Genomic DNA, 25,805 nt, shown 5'->3' on the forward strand with positions numbered 1-25,805 from the left:
GATTTAAAACCATTGAGAAAATAAACAGCTATGTTTAAATAGCTATGCATAAGCAATAACTAGATACTGTATGAGCGACCCTTTGACCTCTGTGAATCCTGCTTATATTTTGATTAGCATCTGTTTAGGCTCCTGGTCACTATGGGAGCCACTAGGATGCCTTCCAGAGAAATAGAAGGATAAGCAACCCAGCTGTGTGCTCTTTGTGCCAATAAGAGGACCTGTGCCAGCTGGCTGCCCTCCAGAAATGTGCAGTGGTAAACAGAAAGTTACCAACAGAAAGGTATTTATTGCTTTCCCAGAAGGGGAATTTTAGCTAAGAGAACACAAATGAATTGGATCATTATTCCCATTTCTCAGAAAAGGTCTGTGCATGCACGAGAGGGGTGTAGACTTCATTCTTTGCTTTAAAACTTAAGTTTATTAAGGCTGTCATAGTGTGATTTTTATAAATGAAGAGTATTACTGAAATGGTTACTTTACTCGGGGATTAAAACAGTAATAGGTTATCTTGACTTAGTAATGGGTAGAAAAATTCAGACATTCCAAACTCTCAGTGTGTGTGGTCTTATATACACCAGTTTGAAATTTGGGTGTCTTTGCATACTCAAACACACACAAAAACCAACTCAAATATCTCAGTGGCTTAAAACAGAAAAACAAATAAAACAAATAAATACACTACATGGCCATTGTGGGTCAACAAAGGGGCTCTGCTCATCATAATCACTTTGGGAATGCAGGCCGATGAAGAAGCTCTTGTCATTGCTTTCGTAGTATCCGAGGAAGGGACCAAAGATGTGGACAAACATGTCCTGGCACTTCACGCTTGTTCCCAGAAGTACCACATGTGGCTTTTGCTCACATTTCATTGGTCAGGTAAATCACACGGCCACACCCAAGTTTAAGAGGGCAGAGATGTGTAATCCTAGACTGTATTATTTTTACATCATACATATGTTTAATATCAAGCTTTTCCAAGTGTTAAGAGTAATCTCAGTTCCTTCTAGAAAAATTTGAAAATGCAGAAGTGAATATAAAATAAACAGCATACAGAGTTAGTTACCATTAATATTTTACACACTTTCTTTTAGTTGCACACACATATGCGTATGTAGATATATCATATATATGTCCTCTATATTATGTAGGTACTTTTGTATTCCATAAATTTTCTTTGTGGATATAATTATTAATAGCTAAATAGTGTCCCATCACCTGGATGCATGGTATTCTATAATTAACTAATCCTTTTTTTTTTCTTTTTTTGAATTTAGGTGTTTCTAGTACTTCACTATAATAAATAATGGTCCATGGATATCTTTATATATACATCCTAGCACATTAGTCTGAATATTTTCCTAGAATACATTTTTAGAAATAGGCTTACTGATAGAAGGTATTGGATCATTTCTTAATAAATTTGATACATATTATCAAATTTCCTTCTAGAAATTAGTTTATATAAGTTTATATTATTACTTGCAGTATGTGAGAGTACCTCACCAATTTCTCATTTAAAAATATAGTTTTCCAATTTGTAAATGAATAGCATCTCATTTGTTATTATGTATTTATTAAATTGTTAGTGAGACTGACCATTTTTACATGTTTACTGACTACTTTATGGGTGATTTTTGTATCCATAGACTGTACTATTTTCTTCAAGAGAGTTTAGTTTTTTATGATCAATTTAAAAATATTTTTATATGTAACTTATATTATTACTTGTACATACCAACATTTTCCTTGCAGTTTTTCCTTTGATTTTTTTTTTAATTTTAGAAGTTTAAAAAATTGCATAATCATTATAACTGTTTTTACTTCACGATTTCTTTCTTAATGTTATGCTTAGATAGGGCTTCTGTATTCCAAAATCATATAAATATTTACTTACATGTTATTTCTGGTTCTTTCATGATTTTTTTTTTTTTTTAACATTGAACTCTAATCCACCTGGAATTAATTTGGGAGCAGGATAAGATGCAATATTTTACCTTTTCGTCCCAAATAGTTAAATCAGTTTTCACAACTTTTATTGATTAATCTATATTGAGTCTCCTGGAGACTCAGTCATCAAAAATGTAGACTTACACGTCAACAAAACCAACAGGGAGATCTCACCAGAGACAAAGATCTGCATTAAAAATCATTGTGCTACTATGTAGAAGGTCTTAATACAGAACCTTATTGGCATAGTTAAGAAAATATTCTTAATTGATCTGGTTGTAGTATTTTGTGGCTTATAGCAGATTAGAAACCACACAAAAAGGGGATGAAGAAAAGGGCAGAAATTGCTGTAATTTTTATAATTAGAAGGAGACAGAAAAACTAGAAGGTAGACAAAGTTGTATTATTCAACAGTAGTTTTCATAATGATTACCAAGCCATTAAGGTGAAAAGGTTTCATTATCTTTACTCTTTCTGTTTAGGGAGCCCATTAAAAAAACAAAAAGGTTTAAATCAACAGGCCTTGAGGAAAGAACTGGGAAAAAAATATGGTAAAATGAAAAGGATTTTGGAGTCAGACAAACTTGGATTTCAATCCGAGGTTCTTAACCTAACAAATCCATGACATTGGGAAAGGGGTTAGATTATTTTAGACTGATTTTACCCATCAGTAAAATGAAGGTGATAAACGATCCTTGTGTGGCCACGTTGTAATCAAAGTGATATACAGTCTCATCATGTTCATCCCTCATCTACCTCCTTGTAACGCCCAAGCCTGCTTCAAGATGAATTCTGAAAATTCCAAGTAGATATGGCATTCTCTTCAGCAACTTCAGGAGCTGTTTGTAGTTTATAGTTAAGCCAAATGATTCCTTTAAGCTAGAAGAGAAGTTAGGTCTTAAGTATTTTATCAATGTACCTTAGTTAATAGGGTCCAGTTGGAGACACAAGAATACCGCCATAGATACTGGAGCTATAGGGCAAAGAAGAAAGAACTGAGGCTTTGGGGCCAGGAAGATAGAATTTGATTCCTGGTCCCACCACTGATCAGATAGCTGATCACTCCACTGATGAACTCCTACCTGAGCTCTATTTTTGTCCTTTGTAAAAGAGAGATGATATCCAACATGCAGAACTGTCGTGAGGATTTGGCACGAATAAGTAGTTTAGTCTAGAAATATACTTTAAAAATGTGACAAACTAGAGGAGTTCTCAAGTGATAGTTTATTGGTTGTACATTTTGTTTTTGCTAGTCTTTTTACTTTAGTCTAATTTGATATGGGTCAAAGAATGACTCAGTGATAGCCTTAAAAATGTATCAAAACTATTTGCTTGATATAATCATATACAGCAGAAACTTTAAAGAATTATTAGATACTTTTAGGAGTATTAGATCAAAAATGCCTAAATACATATGAAAACAGCATTTTGCAAGTATAATCCTCCCTACAATCTAAAGCCACAACAATGCAAGCAAACATAAAGGTCAAGCAATTGAACAAATACATAAGTGAAGAAGGAAGACTTATCCTGACTCATTCTCATTTTAATACTCAGACTGTGAATGTCAGTTAGCTCAATCAAGTCTTAACAGGTAATGTCAGCTGTCAATCATTCCTAGGTAGTGATGTGTGAAGTTTGTCAGCAGGCAGTGGACTACTTGCGTGATGAATGAAATAATGAGGGCACAGAAGCCTGAACAAAACTTCTTTTTTTCTGGTAAATTCCTCTCATCATGGGAATTTAGGACAAGGAGAGAAAAATCACTTTAAAATCTGTTTTAAGGCAGTGTTCATTTAAGCATTGTCTATTTTAAAACATTCATCTTTTAACCTTGTATTTTTAAAAATTAATGTCAATGGCAAATGATTAAGCATCAGCATTTTTAACTGTATAGGTCAGTGTAAACAACATTAGCTGCTACAAGAAATAAGCCTCCAAATTCAAAGTGCTTTTACAACTAAGGTTCATACTCACTGTGGATGGTGTGACTCCTCTGAGTTCATTCAGTGACTCAGGTATATTGGCAGCCATCTGGTAGCTACACCACCTGGAAAATAGTCCTCCAAAGTCATTGTGGCAGGTGAAAGGAAATGGTTAACTATGTTGGGATGTTTAAGGGCTAGGACTCGAAGAGGCTTCCATCATTTCTACTCACATCCTGTTTTTCAGAACCCAATAACTTTAACTCAGTTTAACTGTAAGAGAGGCAGGGAAATGTAGAAGAGCTCTTAAAAGTCTCTGTTATACCCACCAAACTTGTTTTATTTGAACAGTCATTTAAATCTAAGTTTCTAACTATATCATATCCAGTTAAGCCATGGTTTGAAAATACTAGTTACAGGTTAGAGGGCATTTAATATGTGTAGACTAGATTCTTTATATACATTACTTTATTTGAAAACTTAAGAAAATGATACATTCATATGATAAAATATTCAAACAGTAAAGAAAGGTATAATATTAAAAGTAATTAATTCTATTCCCTTTGCTCTGATCTCTATTTACTACATCCATTGGTGACAACTATTTTGTTTTTTCTTTTGTTCTGTTTTGTTTTTTGGCTTAAAACAACACTTATTTATTAACTCACAGTTCTGAAAGGCAGAAATCTGAAAACAAGGCGTCAAGGCTGGGTTTCTTCTGGAGGCCCTAGGGGAGAATCCTTTCCTGGACTTTTCCAGCTGCTAGAGGCTGCTTGGATTCCTTGGATCATGGCCCCTTCCTCCATCTTCAGGGGACATCACTGCAAACTCTGTTTCTATCATCATATCCTAGTCTCTGATCCTGAACCTCCTGCCTCCTTTTTATTTTATTTTTTTAAGATTTTCATGTTTTGTTGTTTTTTAATATAATTTTTTTCCTTTTTTAAATTGAAGTATAGTTGATTTACAGTGTTTCAGGTGTACAGCAAACTGACTCAGATATATCTATCTATCTAGATATATATATATATAATGTATATTCTTTTTCAGATTCTTTTCCATAGGTTATTACAAGATATTGAGGATAGTTCGCTGTGCTATACAGTAGGTCCTTGTTGTTTATCTATTTTGTATATAGTAGTGTGAATCTGTTAATCCCAAATTCCCAATTTATTCCTCTTCCCTCTTTCCCCTTTGGTAACCATAAGTTTGTTTTTTATGTCCATGAGTCTATTTCTGTTTTGTAAATAAGTTAATTTGTATCATTTTTTAATTCCACATATAAGTGATATCATCTGACATTTGTCTTTCTCTGATTTATTTCACTTAGTATGATAATCTCTAGGTCCATCCATGTTGCTACAAATGGCATTATTTCATTCTTTTTTGTAGCTGAGAAATATTCCATTGTGTGTGTGTGTGTGTATATATATATATATATATATATATATATATACCACATCTTCTTTATCCATTTGTCTGTCGATGGACATTTAGGTTGCTTCCATGTCTTAGCTTCCATGTCTTATAAATAGTGCCGCTATGAACATTCATAGGCTACCGCCTCTGTTTAATTTTTTATATTTTTTATTGAAGTATAGTTCATTTGCAATATTATATTAGTTTCAGGTGTACAACAGTAATTAAATATTTTTATCTATTATACTCCATTTAAAGTTATTATAGAGTTTTGGCTATATTCCCTATACAGTACAACATATCCTTATAGCTTATTTATTTTATACTGTAGTTTATGCCTCTTAATCTTCAACCCTTGTCTTTCCCCTCTACCCTTTCCTCTCCCCACTGGTAACCACTAGTTTGTTCTCTATATGTGAGTCTGTTTCTATTTTGCCATATCATTTGTTTTATTTTTTAGATTCCACATATAAGTGATAACAGAGTATTCGTCTTTACCTGTGTGACTTATTTCACTAAGCATAATATTGATAACATCTGGATCCATCTGTGTTGTTGCAAATGTTTCATTCTTTTTAATGGAAATATTTCATTCTTTTTTATGGCCGAGTAATATTCCATTGTGTGTGTGTGTGTGTGTGTGTCCATTCATCTATTGCTAGACAATTATCCATTCATCTATTGCTGGACAGTTAAGTTGCTTCCATATCTCGGCTATTGTAAATAATGCTGTTATAAACATGGGGGTGCATGTATCTTTTTATTAGTGTTTTTTTTCTTTGGGTATATACCCCATAGTAGAAATGCTGGATCATATGGTAGTTCTATTTTCAGTTTTTTGAGGAACCTCCCTGTAATGTTTTCCATAGTGGCTACACCAATTTAGATTCCCACCAAGTGTACTAGGGTTCCCTTTTCTATACATCCTTGCCATTATTTATTATTTATAGACTTTTTGATGATAGCAATTCTGACAGATGTGAGGTGGTAGCTCTTTGAGGTTTTGATTTTCATTTATCTGATTATTAGCGATGTTGAGCATCTTTACATGTGCCTGTTGGCCATCTGTATATCTTATTTAGAAAAAAGACTGTTCAGGTCTTCTTCCCATTATTTAATTGGGTTGTTTGGTTTTTAGACATTGAGTTGTATGAGCTATTTATATATTTTGGATGTTAGCCCCTTATCAGTCATATCATTTGCAAATATTTTCTCTCATTCAGTAGGTTGTCTTTTTGTTTTGTTGATGTTTCCTTTGCTGTGCAAAAGGTCTAAAATTTAAATAGGTTCCATTTGTTTATTTTTGCTCATTTCTTTTGCCTTAGGAGACTAATCCAAAAAAAATTGCTACGATTTATGTCAGAGTATTCTGCCTATGTTCTCTTCTAGGAATTTTATGGTTTCAGGTCTTACATCTAGGTCTTTAATCTACTTTGAGTTTATTTTTCTATATGGTGTGAGAATTTCATTCTTTTACATGTAGCTGTCCAGTTTTCCCAGCACCGTTTATTGAATAGACTGTCTTTTCTCCATTATATATTCTTACCTCCTTTGTTGTAAATTAATTGTTCATAAGTGTGTGAATTTATTTATGGGTTCTCTATTCTATTCCATTGATCTATGTGTCTGTTTTTGTGTCAGTACCATACTATCTTGATTAGTGTGCCTTTATGTTATAGTCTGAAGACAGGGAATGTGATATTTTCAGCTTTGTTCTTTTACTCAAGATTGCTTTGGCTATTTGGGGTCTTTTGTGGTTCCATGTAAATTTTAACATTATTTGTTCTAGTTCTGTGAAAAAAGTCAGGGATTTTTTGATAGGGATTGCATAAAATCTGTAGATTGCTCTGGGTAGTATGGCCATTTTAACAATATTAATTCTTCCAATCCATGAACAGAGGATACCTTTTAATTTCTTTGTATCATCTTCAGTTTCCTTCATGAATGTCTTAAAATTTTCAGAGTATAAGTTTTCACCTCCTTGGCTAAGTTTATTCCAAGGTATTTTATTCTTTTGGATGAGATTTTAAATGAGATTGTTTTCTTGCTTTCTCTTTCTGATATTTCATTATTAGTGTATAGAAAAGCAGTAGATTTCTGTATATTAATCTGGTTTCCTGCAACTTTACTGTATTCGTTTATTAATTCTAATAGTTTTGTAGTGGAGACTTTCAGGTTTTCTACATGTAGTATCATGTCATTTGCAAATAGTGAGTTTTATTTCTTTTTCTTGTCTGATTACTGTGGCTAGAACTTCCACTACTACATTAAACAAGTGGCGAGAATGGTCATCCTTATCTTGTTCCTGATTTTAGACGAAAAGCTTTCAGGTTTTCAATGCTGAATATGATGTTTGCTGTGGGTTTGTTATAAATGGCCTTTATAATATTGAGATATGTTTCCTCTGTACAACCTTTGATGAGCGTTTTTATCATGAATGGATGTTGAGTTTTGCCAAATGCTTTTTCTGCATCTATTGAGATGATCAGGTGATTTTTAATCCTTTTGTTAATGTGATGTATTACATTGCTAGATTCGCAGATATATTCCATTCTTGCATCCCTGGAGTAAATCCCACTCGATCGTGGTGTATGATCCTTTTTATATATCATTGAATTTGGTTTGCTAATATTTTGTTGAGGATTTTTGCATCTATATTCATCAGAGGTATTGGCCTGTAGTTTCTTTTTATAATGTCTTTGTCTAGTTTTGGTGTCAGGGTAATGGTGGCTTCATAGAATGAATTTGGGTGTGATTCCTTCTCTTCAATTTTTGGAACAGTTTGAGAAGATAGATATTAGCCCTTCTTAATATGTTTGGTAGAAGTCCCCTGTGAAGCCATTTGGTCCTAGACTTTTGTTTGCTGGGAGGTTTTGTCTTGTTTTTTTTAATTACAAACTCAATTTCTCTTCTAGCTATTGGTCTGTTCAGATTTTCTATTTCTTCCTGATTCAGTATTGGAAGATTGTTTCTAGAAATGTATTCATTTCTTCTAAGTTTTCCAGTTAGTTAGCGTATAACTGTTTGTAGTATTCTCTTGATTTTTTTGTATTTCATGGTATCAGTTGTCATTTCTGCTCTTTCATTTCTTATTTTGTTTATGTGGGTCCTCTTTCTTTTTTTGAGGAGTATGCTAAAGGCTTATCAATTTTGTTTATATTTTCAAAAAACTAGCCCTTTGTTTCTTTGATCTTTTGTCTGATATGAGTATTGTTACCCCAACTTTCTTGTTATTTCCATCTGCATGAAATTTCTTTTTCCATCCCCTCACTTTCAATCTGTGTGTCCTTAGCTTTTAAATGCGTCTCTTATAAGCAGCATATAAATGGGTCTTGTTTTTCTTTTTTTTATCTAATCAGCCACCACATGGCATGTTTTTGATTAGAGCATTTAGTCTGTTGACATTTAAAGTGAATATTGATGGATAAGTACTTATTCCAATTTTGTTACTTATTTTCTGGTTGTTTCTGTGATTCTTCTCTGTTCTTTTCTTTTTTAGTTTCTTCCCTTATGATTTTATGATCTTCCTTATTTGTATGCTTGTGTTCCTTTCTCTCTAGCTTTTGTATATCCGTTGTAGGTTTTTGATTTGTGGTTACTATGGGGTTCATGTATGTTGACCTATATCTACTTGTTTTAAACTGGTAGTCATTTACTTCAAATACATTCTAAAAGATGTACATTTTTTTACTCCCCTCCCCAACATTTTCTGTTTTTGATGTCCTATTTTACATCTTCATGTTTTCCCCTTCACTGTTAAGACCCTTTAACATTTCTTTTAAGGTCAGTCTGGTATTCATTAACTCTTTTAGTTTTTTTCTGTCTGAGAAGTTTTTTCCTCTACTTCCATTTTAAATGATAATCTTGCCTGGTGGAGTATCATAGTTTGTAGGTTTTTCTCTTTCAGCACGTAAATATATCATGCCCTTCTCTTTTGGCCTGCAGACTTTCTCCAGAAAAATCAACTGATAGCCATATGGGGTTTTCCTTATCCGTGACTCTTTGTTTTTCTCATAATGCCTTTAGAATTGTCTCTTTATATTAACTTTTGCCATTTTAATTATAATATGTCTTGCTGTGCTTCTTTTTGGAATCATCTTTTTTTGGGATTCTCTGTGTTTCTTGTACCTTGATACTGTTTCCTTCATCAGATTTGGGAAATTTTCGTCCATAATTTCATCAAATACATTTTTGACCCTTTTCTCTCTCTCTTCTCCAGGGACCCCTATAATGTGAATGTTGGTCTGCTTGATATTCTCACAAAAGTTCCTTAAACTGTTCTCATTTTTTAAAATTTCTTTTTCTTTTTTTCTTTGTTTTTTTTTATAAAAGAAAGAAGTTTATCTCTCATTCATCGTAAAATCAGCCATATATGTTTGAAAAACAGGAGTAACTGAATGTGAGAGATACGTTGCTTATTCTTTTTTTGTGTGTGTGTGTGTTAGTTTCTGCTTTATAACAAAGTGAATCAGATATACATATACATATGTTCCCATATCTCTTCCCTCTTGCATCTCCCTCCCTCCCACCCTCCCCATCCCACCCCTCTAGGTGGTCACAAAGCACCGAGCTGATCTCCCTGTGCTATGCGGCTGCTTCCCACTAGCTATCTATTTTACATTTGGTAGTGTATATATGTCCATGACACTCTCTCACCCTGTCACATCTCACCCCTCCCCCTCCCATATCCTCAAGTCCATTCTCTAGTAGGTCTGTGTCTTTATTCCCGTCTTGCCACTAGGTTCTTCATGGCCTTTTTTTTTTTTCCCTTAGATTCCATATATATGTGTTAGCATACTGTATTTGTTTTTCTCTTTCTGACTTACTTCACTCTGTATGACAGACTCTAACTCCATCCACCTCATTACAAATACCTCCATTTCATTTCTTTTTATGGCTGAGTAATATTCCATTGTATATATGTGCCACATCTTCTTTATCCATTCATCCGATGATGGACACTTAGGTTGCTTCCATGTCCTGGCTATTGTAAATAGAGCTGCAATGAACATTTTGGTACATGACTCTTTTTGAACTATGGTTTTCTCAGGGTATATGCCCAGTGGTGGGATTGCTGGGTCGTATGGTAGTTCTATTTGTAGTTTTTTAAGGAACCTCCATACTGTTCTCCATAGTGGCTGTATCAATTTACATTCCCACCAACAGTGCAAGAGTGTTCCCTTTCCTCCACACCCTCTCCAGCATTTATTGTTTATAGATTTTTTGATGATGGCCATTCTGACTGGTGTGAGATGATATCTCATTGTAGTTTTGATTTGCATTTCTCTAATGATTAATGATGTTGAGCATTCTTTCATGTGTCTGTTGGCAATCTGTATATCTTCTTTGGAGAAATGTCTATTTAGGTCTTCTGCCCATTTTTGGATTGGGTTGTTCATTTTTTTGTTATTGAGCTGCATGAGCTGCTTGTAAATCTTGGAGATGAATCCTTTGTCAGTTGCTTCATTTGCAAATATTTTCTCCCATTCTGAGGGTTGTCTTTTGGTCTTGTTTATGGTTTCCTTTGCTGTGCAAAAGCTTTTAAGTTTCATTAGGTCCCATTTGTTTATTTGTGTTTTTATTTCCATTTCTCTAGGAGCTGGGTCAAAAAGAATCTTGCTGTGATTTATGTCATAGAGTGTTCTGCCTATGTTTTCCTCTAAGAGTTTGATAGTGTCTGGCCTTACACTTAGGTCTTTAATCCATTTTGAGTTTATTTTTGTGTATGGTGTCAGGGAGTGTTCTAATTTCATACTTTTACATGTATCTGTCCAATTTTCCCAGCACCACTTATTGAAGAGGCTGTCTTTTCTCCACTGTATATGCTTGCCTCCTTTATCAAAGATAAGGTGACCATATGTGCGTGGGTTTATCTCTGGGCTTTCTATCCTGTTCCATTGATCTATATTTCTGTTTTTGTGCCAGCACCAAACTTTCTTGATTACTGTAGCTTTGTAATATAGTCTGAAGTCAGGGAGCCTGATTCCTCCAGCTCCATTTTTCGTTCTCAAGATTGCTTTGGCTATTCGGGGTCTTTTGTGTTTCCATACAAATTGTGAAATTTTTTGTTCTAGTTCTGTGAAAAATGCCAGTGGTAGTTTGATAGGGATTGCATTGAATCTGTAGATTGCTTTGGGTAGCAGAGTCATTTTCACAATGTTGATTCTTCCAATCCAAGAACATGGTATATCTCTCCATCTATTTGTATCATCTTTAATTTCTTTCATCAGGGTCTTATAATTTTCTGCATACAGGTCTTTTGTCTCCTTAGGTAGGTTTATTCCTAGATATTTTATTCTTTTTGTTGCAATGGTAAACGGGAGTGTTTTCTTAATTTCACTTTCAGATTTTTCGTCATTAGTGTATAGAAATGCAAGAGATTTCTGTGCATTAATTTTGTATCCTGCTACTTTACCAAATTCATTGATTAGCTCTAGTAGTTTTCTGGTAGCATCTTTAGGATTCTCTATGTATAGTATCATGTCATCTGCAAACAGTGACAGCTTTACTTCTTCTTTTCCGATTTGGATTCCTTTTATTTCTTTTTCTTCTCTGATTGCTGTGGCTAACACTTCCAAAACTATGTTGAATAATAGTGGTGAGAGTGGGCAACCTTGTCTTGTTCCTGATCTTAGTGGAAATGGTTTCAGTTTTTCACCATTGAGGACAATATTGGCTGTGGGTTTGTCATATATGGCCTTTATTATGTTGAGGAAAGTTCCCTCTATGCCTACTTTCTGCAGGGCTTTTATCATAAATGGGTGTTGAATTTTGTCGAAAGCTTTCTCTGCATCTATTGAGATGATCATATGGTTTTTCTCCTTCAATTTGTTAATATGGTGTATCACGTTGATTGATTTGCGTATATTGAAGAATCCTTGCATTCCTGGGATAAACCCCACTTGATCATGGTGTATGATCCTTTTAATGTGCTGTTGGATTCTGTTTGCTAGTATTTTGTTGAGGATTTTTGCATCTATGTTCATCAGTGATATTGGCCTGTAGTTTTCTTTCTTTGTGACATCTTTGTCTGCTTTTGGTATCAGGGTGATGGTGGCCTCGTAGAATGAGTTTGGGAGTGTTCCTCCCTCTGCAATATTCTGGAAGAGTTTGAGAAGGATAGGTGTTAGCTCTTCTCTAAATGTTTGATAGAATTCGCCTGTGAAGCCATCTGGTCCTGGGCTTTTGTTTGTTGGAAGATTTTTAATCACAGTTTCAATTTCAGTGCTTGTGATTGGTCTGTTCATATTTTCTATTTCTTCCTGGTTCAGTCTCGGCAGTTTGTGCATTTCTAAGAACCTGTCCATTTCTTCCAGGTTGTCCATTTTATTGGCATAGAGTTGCTTGTAGTAATCTCTCATGATCGTTTGTATTTCTGCAGTGTCAGTGGTTACTTCTCCTTTTTCATTTCTAATTCTATTGATTTGAGTCTTCTCCCTTTTTCTCTTGATGAGTCTGGCTAATGGTTTATCAATTTTGTTTATCTTCTCAAAGAACCAGCTTTTAGTTTCATTGAGTTTTGCTATTGTTTCCTTCATTTCTTTTTCATTTATTTCTGCTCTGATCTTTATGATTTCTTTCCTTCTGCTAGCTTTGGGGTTTTTTTGTTCTTCTTTCTCTAATTGCTTCAGGTACAAGGTTAGCTTGTTTATTCGAGATGTTTCCTGTTTCTTGAGGTAGGCTTGTATTGCTATAAACTTCCCTCTTAGCACTGCTTTTGCTGCGTCCCATAGGTTTTGGGTCGTCGTGTCTCCATTGTCATTTGTTTCTAGGTATTTTTTGATTTCCCCTTTGATTTCTTCAGTGATCACTTCGTTATTAAGTAATGTATTGTGTAGCCTCCATGTGTTTGTATTTTTTACAGATCTTTTCCTGTAATTGATATCTAGTCTCATAGCGTTGTGGTCGGAAAAGATACTTGATACGATTTCAATTTTCTTAAATTTACCAAGGCTTGATTTGTGACCCAAGATATGATCTATCCTGGAGAATGTTCCATGAGCACTTGAGAAGAATGTGTATTCTGTTGTTTTTGGGTGGAATGTCCTATAAATATCAATTAAGTCCATCTTGTTTAATGTATCATTTAAAGCTTGTGTTTCCTTATTTATTTTCATTTTGGATGACCTGTCCATTGGTGAAAGTGGGGTGTTAAAGTCCCCTACTATGATTGTGTTGCTGTCGATTTCCCCTTTTATGGCTGTTAGTATTTGCCTTATGTATTGAGGTGCTCCTATGTTGGGTGCATAAATATTTACAATTGTTATACCTTCCTCTTGGATCGATCCCTTGATCATTATATAGTGTCCTTCTTTGTCTCTTGTAATAGTCTTTATTTTAAAGTCTATTTTGTCTGATATGAGAATTGCTACTCCAGCTTTCTTTTGATTTCCATTTGCATGGAATATCTTTTTCCATCCCCTCACTTTCAGTCTGTATGTGTCTCTAGGTCTGAAGTGGGTCTCTTGTAGACAGCATATATATGGGTCTTGTTTTTGTATCCATTCAGCCAGTCTGTGTCTTTTGGTGGGAGCATTTAATCCATTTACATTTAAGGTAATTATCGATATGTATGTTCCTATTCCCATTTTCTTAAATGTTTTGGGTTTGTTAGTGTAGGTGTTTTCCTTCTCTTGTGTTTCTTGCCTAGAGAAGTTCCTTCAGCATTTGTTGTAAAGCTGGTTTGGTGGTGCTGAACTCCCTTAGCTTTCACTTGTCTGTAAAGGTTTTAATTTCTCCATCAAATCTGAATGAGATCCTTGCTGGGTAGAGTAATCTTGGTTGTAGGTTTTTCTCCTTCATCACTTTAAGTATATCCTGCCACTCCCTTCCGGCTTGCAGAGTTTCTTCTGAAAGATCAGCTGTTAACCTGATGGGGATTCCCTTGTGTGTTATTTGTTGTTTTTCCCTTGCTGCTTTTAATATGCTTTCTTTATATTTAATTTTTGACAGTTTGATTAAGATGTGTCTTGACGTGTTTCTCCTTGGATTTATCCTGTATTGGACTCTCTGTGCTTCCAGGATTTGATTAACTATTTCCTTTCCCATATTAGGGAAGTTTTCAACTCTAATCTCTTCAAATATTTTCTCAGTCCCTTTCTTTTTCTCTTCTTCTTCTGCGACCCCTATAATTCGAATGTTGGTGCGTTTAATGTTGTCCCAGAGGTCTCTGAGACTGTCCTCAGTTCTTTTCATTCTTTTTTCTTTATCCTGCTCTGCAGTAGTTATTTCCACCATTTTATCTTCCAGGTCACTTATCCGTTCTTCTGCCTCAGTTATTCTGCTATTGATCCCATCTAGAGTAGTTTTAATTTCATTTATTGTGTTTTTCATCATTGCTTGGTTCCTCTGTAGTTCTTCTACATCCTTGTTAAATGTTTCTTGCATTTTGTCTATTCTATTTCCAAGATTTTGGATCATCCTTACTATCATTATTCTGAATTCTTTTTCAGGTAGACTACCTATTTCCTCTTCATTTGTTAAGTCTGGTGTGTTTTGACCCTGCTCCTTCATCTGCTGTGTGTTTTTCTGTCATCTCATTTTCCTTATCTTACTGTGTTTGGGGTCTCCCTTTCACAGGCTGCAGGTTCGTAGTTCCCGTTGTTTTTGGTATCTGTCTCCAGTGGCTAAGGTTGGTTCAGTGGGTTGTGTAGGCTTCCTGGTGGAGGGGCCTAGTGCCTGTGTTCTGGTGGATGAGGCTGGATCTTGTCTTTCTGGTGGGCACGTCCACGTCTGGTGTATTTTGGGGTGTCTGTGGCCTTATTATGATTTTAGGCAGCCTCTCTGCTAATGGATGGGGCTGTGTTCCTGTTTTGCTAGTTGTTTGGCATAGGGTGTCCAGCACTGTAGCTTGCTGGTCGTTGAGTGAAGCTGGGTCTTGATGTTGAGATGGAGATCTCTGCGAGATTTTTGCCGTTTGGTATTATGTGGAGCTGGGAGGTCTCTTGTGGACCAGTGTCCTGAAGTTGGCTCTCCCACCTCAGAGGCACAGCCCTGATGCCTGGCTGGAGCACCAAGAGCCTTTCATCCACACGGCTCAGAGTAAAAGGGAGAAAAAATAGAAAGAAAGAAATAAAGAGGATAAAATATAGTGAAGTAAAATAAAGCTATTATAAAACAAAGCTATACAGACAAAATCTCACCCAGAAGCATATACATATACACTCACAAAAAAAGGAAAAGGGAAAATATTAATATATCCTGCTCCCAAAGTCCACCTCCTGGATTTGGGATGATTCGTTGCCTATTCAGGTATTCAACAGATGTAGGCGCATCAAGTTGTTTGTGGAGTTTTAATCCGCTGCTTCTGAGGCTGCTGGGAGAGATTTCCCTTTCTCTTCTTTGTTTGCACAGCTCCCGGGGTTCAGCTTTGGATTTGGAGCCGCCTCTGCGTGTAGGTCGCCTGAGGGCCTCTGTTCCCCGCCCAGACAGAACGGGGTTAAAGGAGCAGCTGCTTCGGGGGCTCTGGCTCAGTCAGGCCGGGGGGAGGGAGGGGTACGGATGCGGGGCGAGCCTGCGGCGGCAGAGGCCGGCGTGACGTTGCACCAGCCCGAGGCGTGCCGTGTGTTCTCCCGGGGAAGTTGTCCCCGGATCACGGGAGCCTGGCCGTGGCGGGCTGCACCGGCTCCCGGGAGGGGCGGTGTGGAGAGTGACCTGTGCTCGCACACAGGCTTTTTGGTGGCGGCAGCAGCAGCCTTAGCGTCTCATGCCCGTCTCTGGGGTCCGCGCTGATCGCCGCGACTCGCGCCCGTCTCTGGAGTTCGTTTAGGCGGCGCTCTGAATCCCCTCTCCTTGCGCGCCGCGAAACAAAGAGGCAAGAAAAAGTCTCTTGCCTCTTCGGCAGCTGCAGACTTTTTCCCGGACTCCCTCCCAGCCAGCTGTGGTGTGCTAACCCCTTCAGGCTGTGTTCACGCTGCCAACCCCAGTCCTCTCCCTACGATCCGACCGAAGCCCAAGCCTCAGCTCCCAGACCCCGCCCGCCCAGGCGGGTGAGCAGACAAGCCTCTCGGGCTGGTGAGTGCTGGTCGGCACCGCTCCTCTGTGCAGGAATCTCTCCGCTTTGCCCTCTGCACCCCTGTTGCTGTGGGATCCGCGCTGATAGCCGCGGCTCGCGACCGTCTCTGGAGTTCGTTTAGGCGGTGCTCTGAATCCCGTCTCCTCGTGCACCAGGAAACAAAGAGGGAAGAAAAAGTCTCTTGTCTCTTCGGCAGCTGCAGACTTTTTCTCGGGCTACCTCCCGGCTAGCTGTGGTGCGCTAACCCCTTCAGGCTGTGTTCACGCCGTCAACCCCAGTCCTCTCCCTGGGATCCGACCGAAGCCAGAGCCTCAGCTCCCAGCCCCCGCCCGCCCTGGCGGCTGAGCAGACAAGCCTCTCGGGCTGGTGAGTGCTGCTCGGCGCCGAGCCTCTGTGCGGGAATCTCTCCGCTTTGCCCTCCGCACCCCTGTGGCTGCGCTCTCCTCCGTGGCTCCGAAGCTTCCGCCCGCTGCCACCCGCAGTCTCCGCCCGTGAAGGGGCTTCCTAGTGCGTGGAAACCTTTCCTCCTTCACGGCTCCCTCCCACTGGTGCAGGTCCCGTCCCTATTCTTTTGTCTCTGTTATTTCTTTTTTCTTTTCCCCTACCCAAGTACGTGGGGAGTTTCTTGCCTTTTGGGAGGTCTGATGTTTTCTGCCAGCGTTCAGTGGGTGTTCTGTAGGAGCAGTTCCACGTGTAGATGTATTTCTAATGTATCTGTGGGAAGGAAGGTGATCTCCGCGTTTTACTCTTCCGCCATCTTGCCCTATCCCCTATTTTTCTTTTTGGTGTTTTCATTGGGTGATTTTCATTATCCTAGCTTCCAGATCACTTACGTGTTCTTCTCTATCACCTAGTCTACTTTTAATTCTTTCTAGTGTGTTTTTCATTTCAGTTATTGTATTTTTCAGTTCTGACTAGTTTCTTATTAAAATCCTCACCATGTTCATCTATTCTTTTGTCTAGTTCATTTAGCATTCTTATTACTAATCCTTTGAACTTTTTACTTTGGGAAATTGTTTATGTCTGTTTCATTAATTGTTTTTTCAGGTTTTTGTTGTTCTTTCTTTTGAAAAAAATTTCTCTGTTTTCTCATTTTGCTTAATTTCTCTATCTATATGAAATTAGGTCAAACAGTTAGTTACATATTCCTGTCCTTCTGTGGGAATGTCCTTATATAGTCTGCATGTGTCCAATGGCTTTGGTGGCAGAGCTGAATCTGAAGTGAGCAGAAGTCATGTTGTCATTCAGTGTGTGCTAGCAGCCATCACATCGGCAGTAGGTAGGACTGGAGATGGAAGAGCTAGGACCAGAGCCAGATGTTAGCTGGGGCTTCTTTTCTGCTCCATAGCCAACACCACCATATCGGGAGTGGGTTGAATCCCATGTTGCTGGAGCAGAAGCCCTGGTGTTCATGTCTGATCTGGTTCTGTTCCCTCGAAGTGTGTGCTCTCTGCCCCAAGCATTGACATGTTCAGTCCAGAGAGGAGCATTGCTGGAACAAGAAGGGCTGGAGCAGGAGCTTGGCATGGGCCGACGTGCAGGCTGGGGTGGTCCCAGCACCAGTCAGAGCTCCAGAACACTCCTGATCTGCCGTCCCCCATGAATGCCAGTAATGGCTTCTTTTGCCCCTTTCAGATGCTGTGTCAGGTCTGAGTCAACTCCTTCCCCCACAACTCCATACCTTCCTTAGAAGTGGCAGCCTCTGCCCTAGTGGGGAGCTGCATTATAGAGCAAGAGGGGCCAGAGCAGGTACTTGGCATGGGCTGGGGCATGTGATAGGGTGGTCCTGGTACCAGTCAGAGCTCCAGACCACTCCTCGTCTCCTGCCCTTATGAACACCAGTAATGTTTGCCCTCGCTCCATTTGGATGCTCTGTCAGGTCTGAGCTGGCTCCGTCCCCCACATGTGTGCACTCTCCTTGCCTGTGGCAGCCTTCAGCCTAGTGTGTCGCTGCACCACGGAGCAAGAGGGATGGGCGCCAGTTCTCAGCTCAAGCTGAGGAGCATGCTGGGGCGGTTGTGGGAAACTGGCCCAAGTCCTGGGCAGTTTCAGTCTGCTTCCTCTGCCGTGTTTTGGGAGTAAGCAAGCATGTGTGCACTTTTCACAAGCAGAGTCTAAGTTCCTTACAGTCCCACTGTCAGTCCCACTGGTTTTCAAACCAGCTAAGGGGACTTGTCCTCTTGGCGTCATACCCCAGGGCTGGGACACCCAATACGGGGTTTCAACTGCCCACTACCCAGGAAGGGTTGCCAAGCCTGTGTAATCTCGCTCCTCTTCTGTGTCCCCTCCTAGGGGCTCAGGTGCCGATCTGATCACTTCTCTTACCTTCCTACCTGACTACGTCTGGATCTTTCTTACAGTGTTGTTTGTGTAAGAGTCTTTCTGCCAGTCTCCAGTTTGTTTTCAATGAGAATCGCTCCACATGTTGATGAATTTTTGATGTGTTCATGGTGGTTGGTGAGCTCCACATCCTCCTGCTCTGCCATCTTGATCTCCTCCCGGTGACCACTGTTAAGATTCTTGCTCTCTCTGTCTCTCTCTAAAAACGTTTCACAGATACATTAGCACTTACCTATGTAGAACCTTTTTTTATTTTATAAAAATGGAATGATTTTCCTTATATGCTATTCTGTAAATTTTTTAAGTTAATAATATATCATAGAGTTAATTTTGTATAAGTGTATATAAATTTAGAGTGATATTCAAAATATTTGACAACCATTAGAGCATAAGCACTGACCAATCAGAATGGATGCTGGATGTAGAGTGGGAGAATGGTTCTGGAGCCCCAGGTGTGCCAGAAATTACCTTAATTAGGCAATATAATGAATAAGTCAGGGGCAGGGGTTGTACCCATAGAAGGAGCTAGAATGTGGGGGTGAGAGGAATATGGAGTATGTGCTCAGGGTATCAGCTGTTTTCCAAGTAGTATGAATATCTTTCAGTATTTTAACAACTGACAGGGCCATACTGGTGCACTAGGGTTATATCAGCACTGCATGTACCTCATTCTATTTAAAGGTAGTACACCAGAATAGTACTATAATTTTTAAAGTAAATCAAGGTATTGATGCACAATTAGATTGCTTTTAATATCTTATATTGTAAGAAGTGCTGTGTATTAGAAAACAAAAGCAAATCACAAAAACAAATAAATAAAAAACATAAACAGAAAAGAAAACTTGTGTATGTAATTTGGTGAAACTTTGTGAGCATATCCACAAGGCAAATTCCTAGCTGTGGAATTACCAAGTCAATTTTTATTTCGATAGATATTTCTTTGAAAAGTCAAATTAGTTTACACTCACCCCAAGTGAGAGAATATTTTATTTCCATATCTTGTCCAACAGTTTGCATTATTATATTATCAAAAATTATGTCTTTATTCAATTTGATAACTGAATGATTAAGGAAATATTCCATTCTTGTTTAGTAATCATTTTGTAATAGTTGAAAAATTGTTAGATTTGGAGTCATTTAGACTTAGACTTTTTGTTTGTATTTGGATTAATTACTATGAGTTTGTTTTCTCAACTGTAAAATGGAGATATTATAAATGTCAATGCAATTTTGCCTGGTTTGTTATTCCAGATTAATTTTAGAATAATTTTCTAAGACTCCTCAAAATTCACACTGAAGTTTTTATTTGAATTGAATTAAATATTTAAATCAAACTTCTGAAGTTCATTAATAGACTTTCTATCTGAGTCCATGGACTATCTATATTAAATCAGCCCTTGCTTTATATCTCTGAATAAAGTGTGTTTTTCTTTCTGTAGGTTTAGTAAATTTCTTATTAGTGTTCTATGAGGTATTGTATATTTTATTGTTGCTAGATTTGATGAAATATTTTTCTTTTATATCTTCTGTTCATTCATTGCATATATGAAGGTTGCTACTTTTATAATTTGTAGTATATTTGTAGTAATGTGGCCTCTTTATAGTTCCTTTTTCCATTTGGCTTCATACACATTATCTATCTATCTCTATCATCTATCAATGTAATCACAATATATGCAACTTATCATAATTTCATCTACTTCGTTCCAATAGTTTTATTGCTTATTTCTTCACCTTAATATCTTCTGCATATTTCTACTCTAGCTTTTCTTTTCATTTATATTGTTCCTTCTTGAAACTGAGTCCTTGCAATGGAAGGAGTGTATTCTACTTATATTTGTGGTCTGGTAAACGACACTAATGCCCGACACAAAGTAAACACTCAAATGTTAAGTGAATGCCTGAGTGAATAATTTTGAGCTTCAGATTCAAGGTTGTTCTGGGCAATTCCCATGAACGTTAGCTCAATGGAAAACAATAAACAAGATAGAGAAGCAGACACAAGTCAAATGGCATAGATACGGAGCCTGGGTACCCAAGGGACTAATGTGGAAGGAGGCCAAAATAGATAATTGGCTTCCCAATCAGGATAGATACAGGGGATGCCTAACTGAGATATGAGACTGTATTCCGACAGGTCGGGTCATAGTAAAGTCTGCTGTAATCAGCATACCAGGAGAAATTAATCCTGGAATTTGATTAAGATAGAGTATTTTATAATAAGTAAGTAAAGTATGAAATAACTCAATGAATTTACTCACCAGTTGAAATTAACATGTGCCACTAGTTGCAGCAATAATAAACACAGAAATAGCTAATGTTTATTAAGGATTTATTAGGTGCCAAGCATGTGATTAGTGCTCTACAGAGATTATCTCACTTAATCCTCATAGCAGTCTATGAATTCAGTATGATTTTGATTGTATTTTACAGGTGGGAGAATACAGCTTAGAAAGTTTGTTAAGTAGCTTGACTAAATTCACATACTAGTATGTAGTAAAGCTGAATTGTGAGGAAAAGCCAAGATTTTCAATCCTGACCTTTATTTCACATGGGGAGCTTTAAAATAAAATAAATGCCAGTGTCAGAGCCTCTCTTTCAGAAATTATTACTTAATTGGTCTGGGGTGGGGCTTGGTGGTATTGGTATGGTTTAAAAAGCTACATGGTAATTTCAACATGTCCTCAGAGTTGAGACCATTGACCTGTCAAAGCACATTACTGAGAGTTTAGCTTTGCCCTCGAATTGTACCTTGTCAGTACAAAGGAATGATAATGGTTATGTAGCTTGAAAGAATAGTTTTAAGATTTATTTTCCTTCCTCTATGCACTGTCCTTATTTATGTATCCTGTATTTAACTTTCTGATCGTGCCTGCCAATTTATTGGCTATTGTCTCCTGGAATGTTTCAGTATACAGGCTGGGTTATAAAGGGTCTTAACGTTTTGCCTCTGCAAGTGCATCTATATTTAGATAGGATTGCTGTTACTAGGCCTTTACTGCTCTTGTAAATCTTCTTTTAAAATAGTTGTTCAGTTATTATTATATTTCCCTATATATCAAACAGGTTGTAGTTGATTAGGTTTATTAAATGCCTTGTATTAGTTTTATATAATGATGGGTTTAACAGTGGTTATACAAGTTGCTGTAGATAATAAGTTTATGGTTCTAGATATTTCCATGTAGTCAAACCATTATACTCAGAATGGATCCTGCTCCACCTTGCTATGTTTTCCAACATAATAATTTATCCTACCTCCATTTCCAGCCCAAGCAATATTATTAAAGTGAGGTACCATCACAACAATAGGAAAAGGGGCAAAAGGCATAAATATACAGTTGAGAGAAAATGAAGTACAAAAAGAAATACAAAAATAGTTAACCTAATCAATTCATTGGCAAAATACCAATGAAATACAGTTTTATATACGAATTAGCAACAGTTTTTTCAGACTTTTTATCATGTAATTACATATTTATTATTTTATTGTTTATGGCGTCCTCATGCTAGAATGCAAGTTCCACAGGGTCTACTTTGGTCAGTGATACATTGTAAGAGCTGAAACCAGTGCCTGCCCTGAAATAGACACTCAATAATAAATATTCGTAAGAGAAAGAAATATGTGCATGTGTGAGTGTGCCCATAGCAAAGATGTGGTACATTATATATATTACTATATAACTGGCAGGGGTGTGAATTCATGTAACAATTCTAAAGAGCAATCCGTGAAGAGGTATCATGTTTTTTGTTAAATGTTAATTTTATTTGGATTATTATTTATTTACACTTCTAAACTGTGTTTTAAGGATGTAATCAGTAGAGTGCAGATTTATAGACAGAAAACCCTGTTCACAGCGTCGATAATCATAAGGCAAACAAATATAGCTGATGTTAAGTAAAATATGACATTTATCATTCTTTCAAAATAGACTAAATACTGTGAAAATGCAGTAATATAATGTTAAATGAAAAATGGAGGGTGGATAATAGAGCATGGTTCCAGTTTTGTAAAAATTGAGAAAGAGAGGCAGGCAAATTCTTAAACCAGAGTGATAATAGTAACTATACCAGGGTGGTAAGAATAATTTTAATTTTTTTCTTTGTAATATTATAAAATGCATAAAATTTCTATAAGGATGTATATTACTTTCTTGATCAGAAAAATACTTCATTTATGAAAATTGGCTTTATCATTTTCTAACTCTGAGGATATAATAAAGAATCTGTTGCAATGTAACCTCCACAGGGGCAAATCTTTTTATCTGCTTTGTTCATTGGTGGATTCCCTATGCCTAGAATAATGTTTGGGATAAAGTAGCACTCATAAATATTTTTTGAATAAATGAATGAGTGTGCAAATGAATAGTATGTCTCCCTCTTTTAAAGGCAGTTTTAAAGTGTTAAGGGTAAGCAGATTGATTACTTCCTTTTTGTGTAGAATTGAACAATTAATCCATCCATCATTAAGTGTCAATTAAGTGCTATTCATAGCATGTCTTCTTTCCACTGAGGAGAGACCACTTTCTTATGGGCTGAAAATGATCTTTTATCTCTCGTTAGAGTTTGCTGGGTGGGGAGGGAAATGACCAACACATGGCAGATGTCGATTCTAATGTATGTGAGATTTAAAATGATTATGACAGAAATTTTTTATCTTTAATAAGTACCTTTAATTTAGCCCTGTGTCCTCAGATTTAAAGAAAACCATAATTATCAATTAATAAATGTTGTTATTTTGTTATCCAATTAAAATGTGTTTAGTTCCCCATTTATAGAGAACAAAAGGAGTATAAAAATAATCACAGATTTTGTTGATGTTACTGTTGGGGATGGAAACTTATTGCAAAAGGACAATAGACCAATAATATAAGACAATGCTATATTGTGCTTCATTGTAATTCAATAAGGGGATTTTTTTCAAGTAATTTTTACCATGTAGTATGCAGTTTAGATTTATGCAAGTAGATATATGCCTTATTTAAAATTTTATGTTTTTTACATATTTTCTCAAAACTAAAATCAGGAATAAGGGATTTAAGGTAAATCCTGATAGATTATAATAGTAACATTTATGTTCTAATATAATATTAAATAAAACTGTATCAGTGTTTGCAATGAGTTGTCTATTTTACACAGAACTCTTGCTATATTTTTTTCTCTAGGATTCAGAGTTTCCCACTGATATGCAACCAAATCCAAACCTGTGTTTATGCAAAGAAAATATTTGTCCAGCAAAATTTGACTACAAGCTGAATAACATATTTAGACTTCACGAACTTCCAGTGAGCTGGTAGGATTCTTGATGTTTTATTAATACCTTTGAGATTTTATTGTCATGTTTAAATTTTGATGCTCTTATAGCTGTTTATGGTCAAAGTGTTTTGCTCTTAGCCTGTTTCTGAAATTGCTACTTATAACACTGAAAGAATCCGCTTAAAGCTGTTTCAAGAGTCTCAAAACTAACTGGTTTAGGCACTTGGTGGCAGTGCAGCCTAAGTGCACTACTGTGCATTTTTAATGTAGAGGTTGCAGTTCTGGCTTAAAATAAAGCACAGATTGTTTTTAGAGAGGTTTGTAGGATTTGTTTTAAAAATAGGATCTCAGCAACTATGCATTTCATTTGATTATTTTACTTAATATTTTATCAAATATTAATATTAATATTTTATGGTTTTTTCCACATTAACACATTATTTTGTTTTGTTTTGAGGACCATAGTTTTGTGAACCATAATCACATCAGTTTAAAAGCAAAACTTATTACTTGCTAATAAGTTTTATGAATCTGCATATTTATATTCATAGGAAACATTTTAAATCTTATAAAATTTATACTACTCCTATTCAGAGTGTTTGAGAAAAATATTTCTGTGGAGAATCAGTAAATATACATTCTACAATAGATTTCTATGGTACTTTAAAATTTTACTGAGTGGTCAGCTTTTGTAAATAATCATGGATACATCACTTTGATTATGGTTTAGGTAAGTAATATTGTTTTCTTGTATTTGTTCATATAATCCCAACTTTATATTATTGATTTTTAAGAAATTTGTACAAAAATGTATAGCAAACATTATGTAATTGCTCCTCTTATACTTAATGAGGAAAAATGTCTCAGAAGAGGATGTTAACCAACTCTAATAATCTACACTTAACTGTGGTAAGGTTTTTCTTGTTTTGTTTTGTTTATTTTGCAAAGTTTACCTTGCTCTTGATGACTGTTTGTATAATTCACTTTCTAAGACCTATTTGTTTGATTATTTTCATGTAGCAAGACTCTGCCATGACCAAAACCAGTAGGTTAATGAATTGAAAAGGTCTGTTAGTAAAAGGAACCATAATAATAATACATTCATACCTTAAGTATTCTATTTCAACTTAAAACAGTTCATTTGCATTCACATGCCAGTCTTTTGATGTAAGGCCATGGCTTTTTCTTTCCTTAAGTGACTGCTGATTGGAATTCTACATCATATTTCTTGCATAAGCTATACCAATAATGCATCGCTAACAATTTCAATTTTATGATTTTCTTAATCTGAAACAAGAACTTCAGCTGCTCAGAAGATGATCTCCTCACATTTCCATGGCATTAATTTAATTTTCATTGATAGCAATTCTGCTTATCACACTTATATTTTATCACCTTGATTAGTTTTTAATTACATTATAGTAGCAAACGCAACTGGCTTATGAGGTTTAGTAACAAACTCCTTTGACTCTTTGTGATAGTGGACCTTAGCTGGTGGGAGTGGCTTGTGCTGGTCTGCTGGGGCATGGTCTGGAAGCTCTGGGCAGGGCACTGCTAGCACAGCCAGAGTGTTTTACAGAGAGAATGGGAAATTGACCAACGATTAAGTGGAGGTTAAGGGAAGAGCTTTTACTAAATGAAAATGTGGAGAAGAGAAAGAGGGAAACATTTGACTCTTACTCAAAAACAAAGTCTGGATTCCAGTTTAATTTATTTGCAGACTTTGGAAAGACAGCTGCCCTGATAACTACTACTGCAACCCAGGGAATAATTTCTCTGTCATAATCTTCACTAGTTAGCCCATGAGGAGAGAAGATTCTAGCATTATGAGTTAGGCAGTAAAAAAAAAAAAGAATTGTGAGTAGAAAACTAATCACTAATCTTCTAGTGTAACATACCTCAAA

At 36.6% G+C, this 25,805-nt stretch overlaps 1 protein-coding gene across 1 annotated transcript in view; it reads left to right on the forward strand.

Moving 5' to 3' along the window:
• SPAG16 (sperm associated antigen 16) overlaps positions 1–25,805 on the forward strand; it is a 922,479-nt gene that overhangs the window by 131,633 nt on the left and 765,041 nt on the right. The window contains exon 10 of the mRNA XM_061204724.1: positions 23,811–23,938. Within this exon, the coding sequence (XP_061060707.1) occupies positions 23,811–23,938 (128 nt within the window). The remainder of the gene's footprint in view (positions 1–23,810; positions 23,939–25,805) is intronic.

The sequence above is a fragment of the Eubalaena glacialis genome, chromosome 1 (genome assembly GCF_028564815.1).
Source record: "Eubalaena glacialis isolate mEubGla1 chromosome 1, mEubGla1.1.hap2.+ XY, whole genome shotgun sequence".
NCBI classification, from domain to species: Eukaryota; Metazoa; Chordata; class Mammalia; order Artiodactyla; family Balaenidae; genus Eubalaena; species Eubalaena glacialis.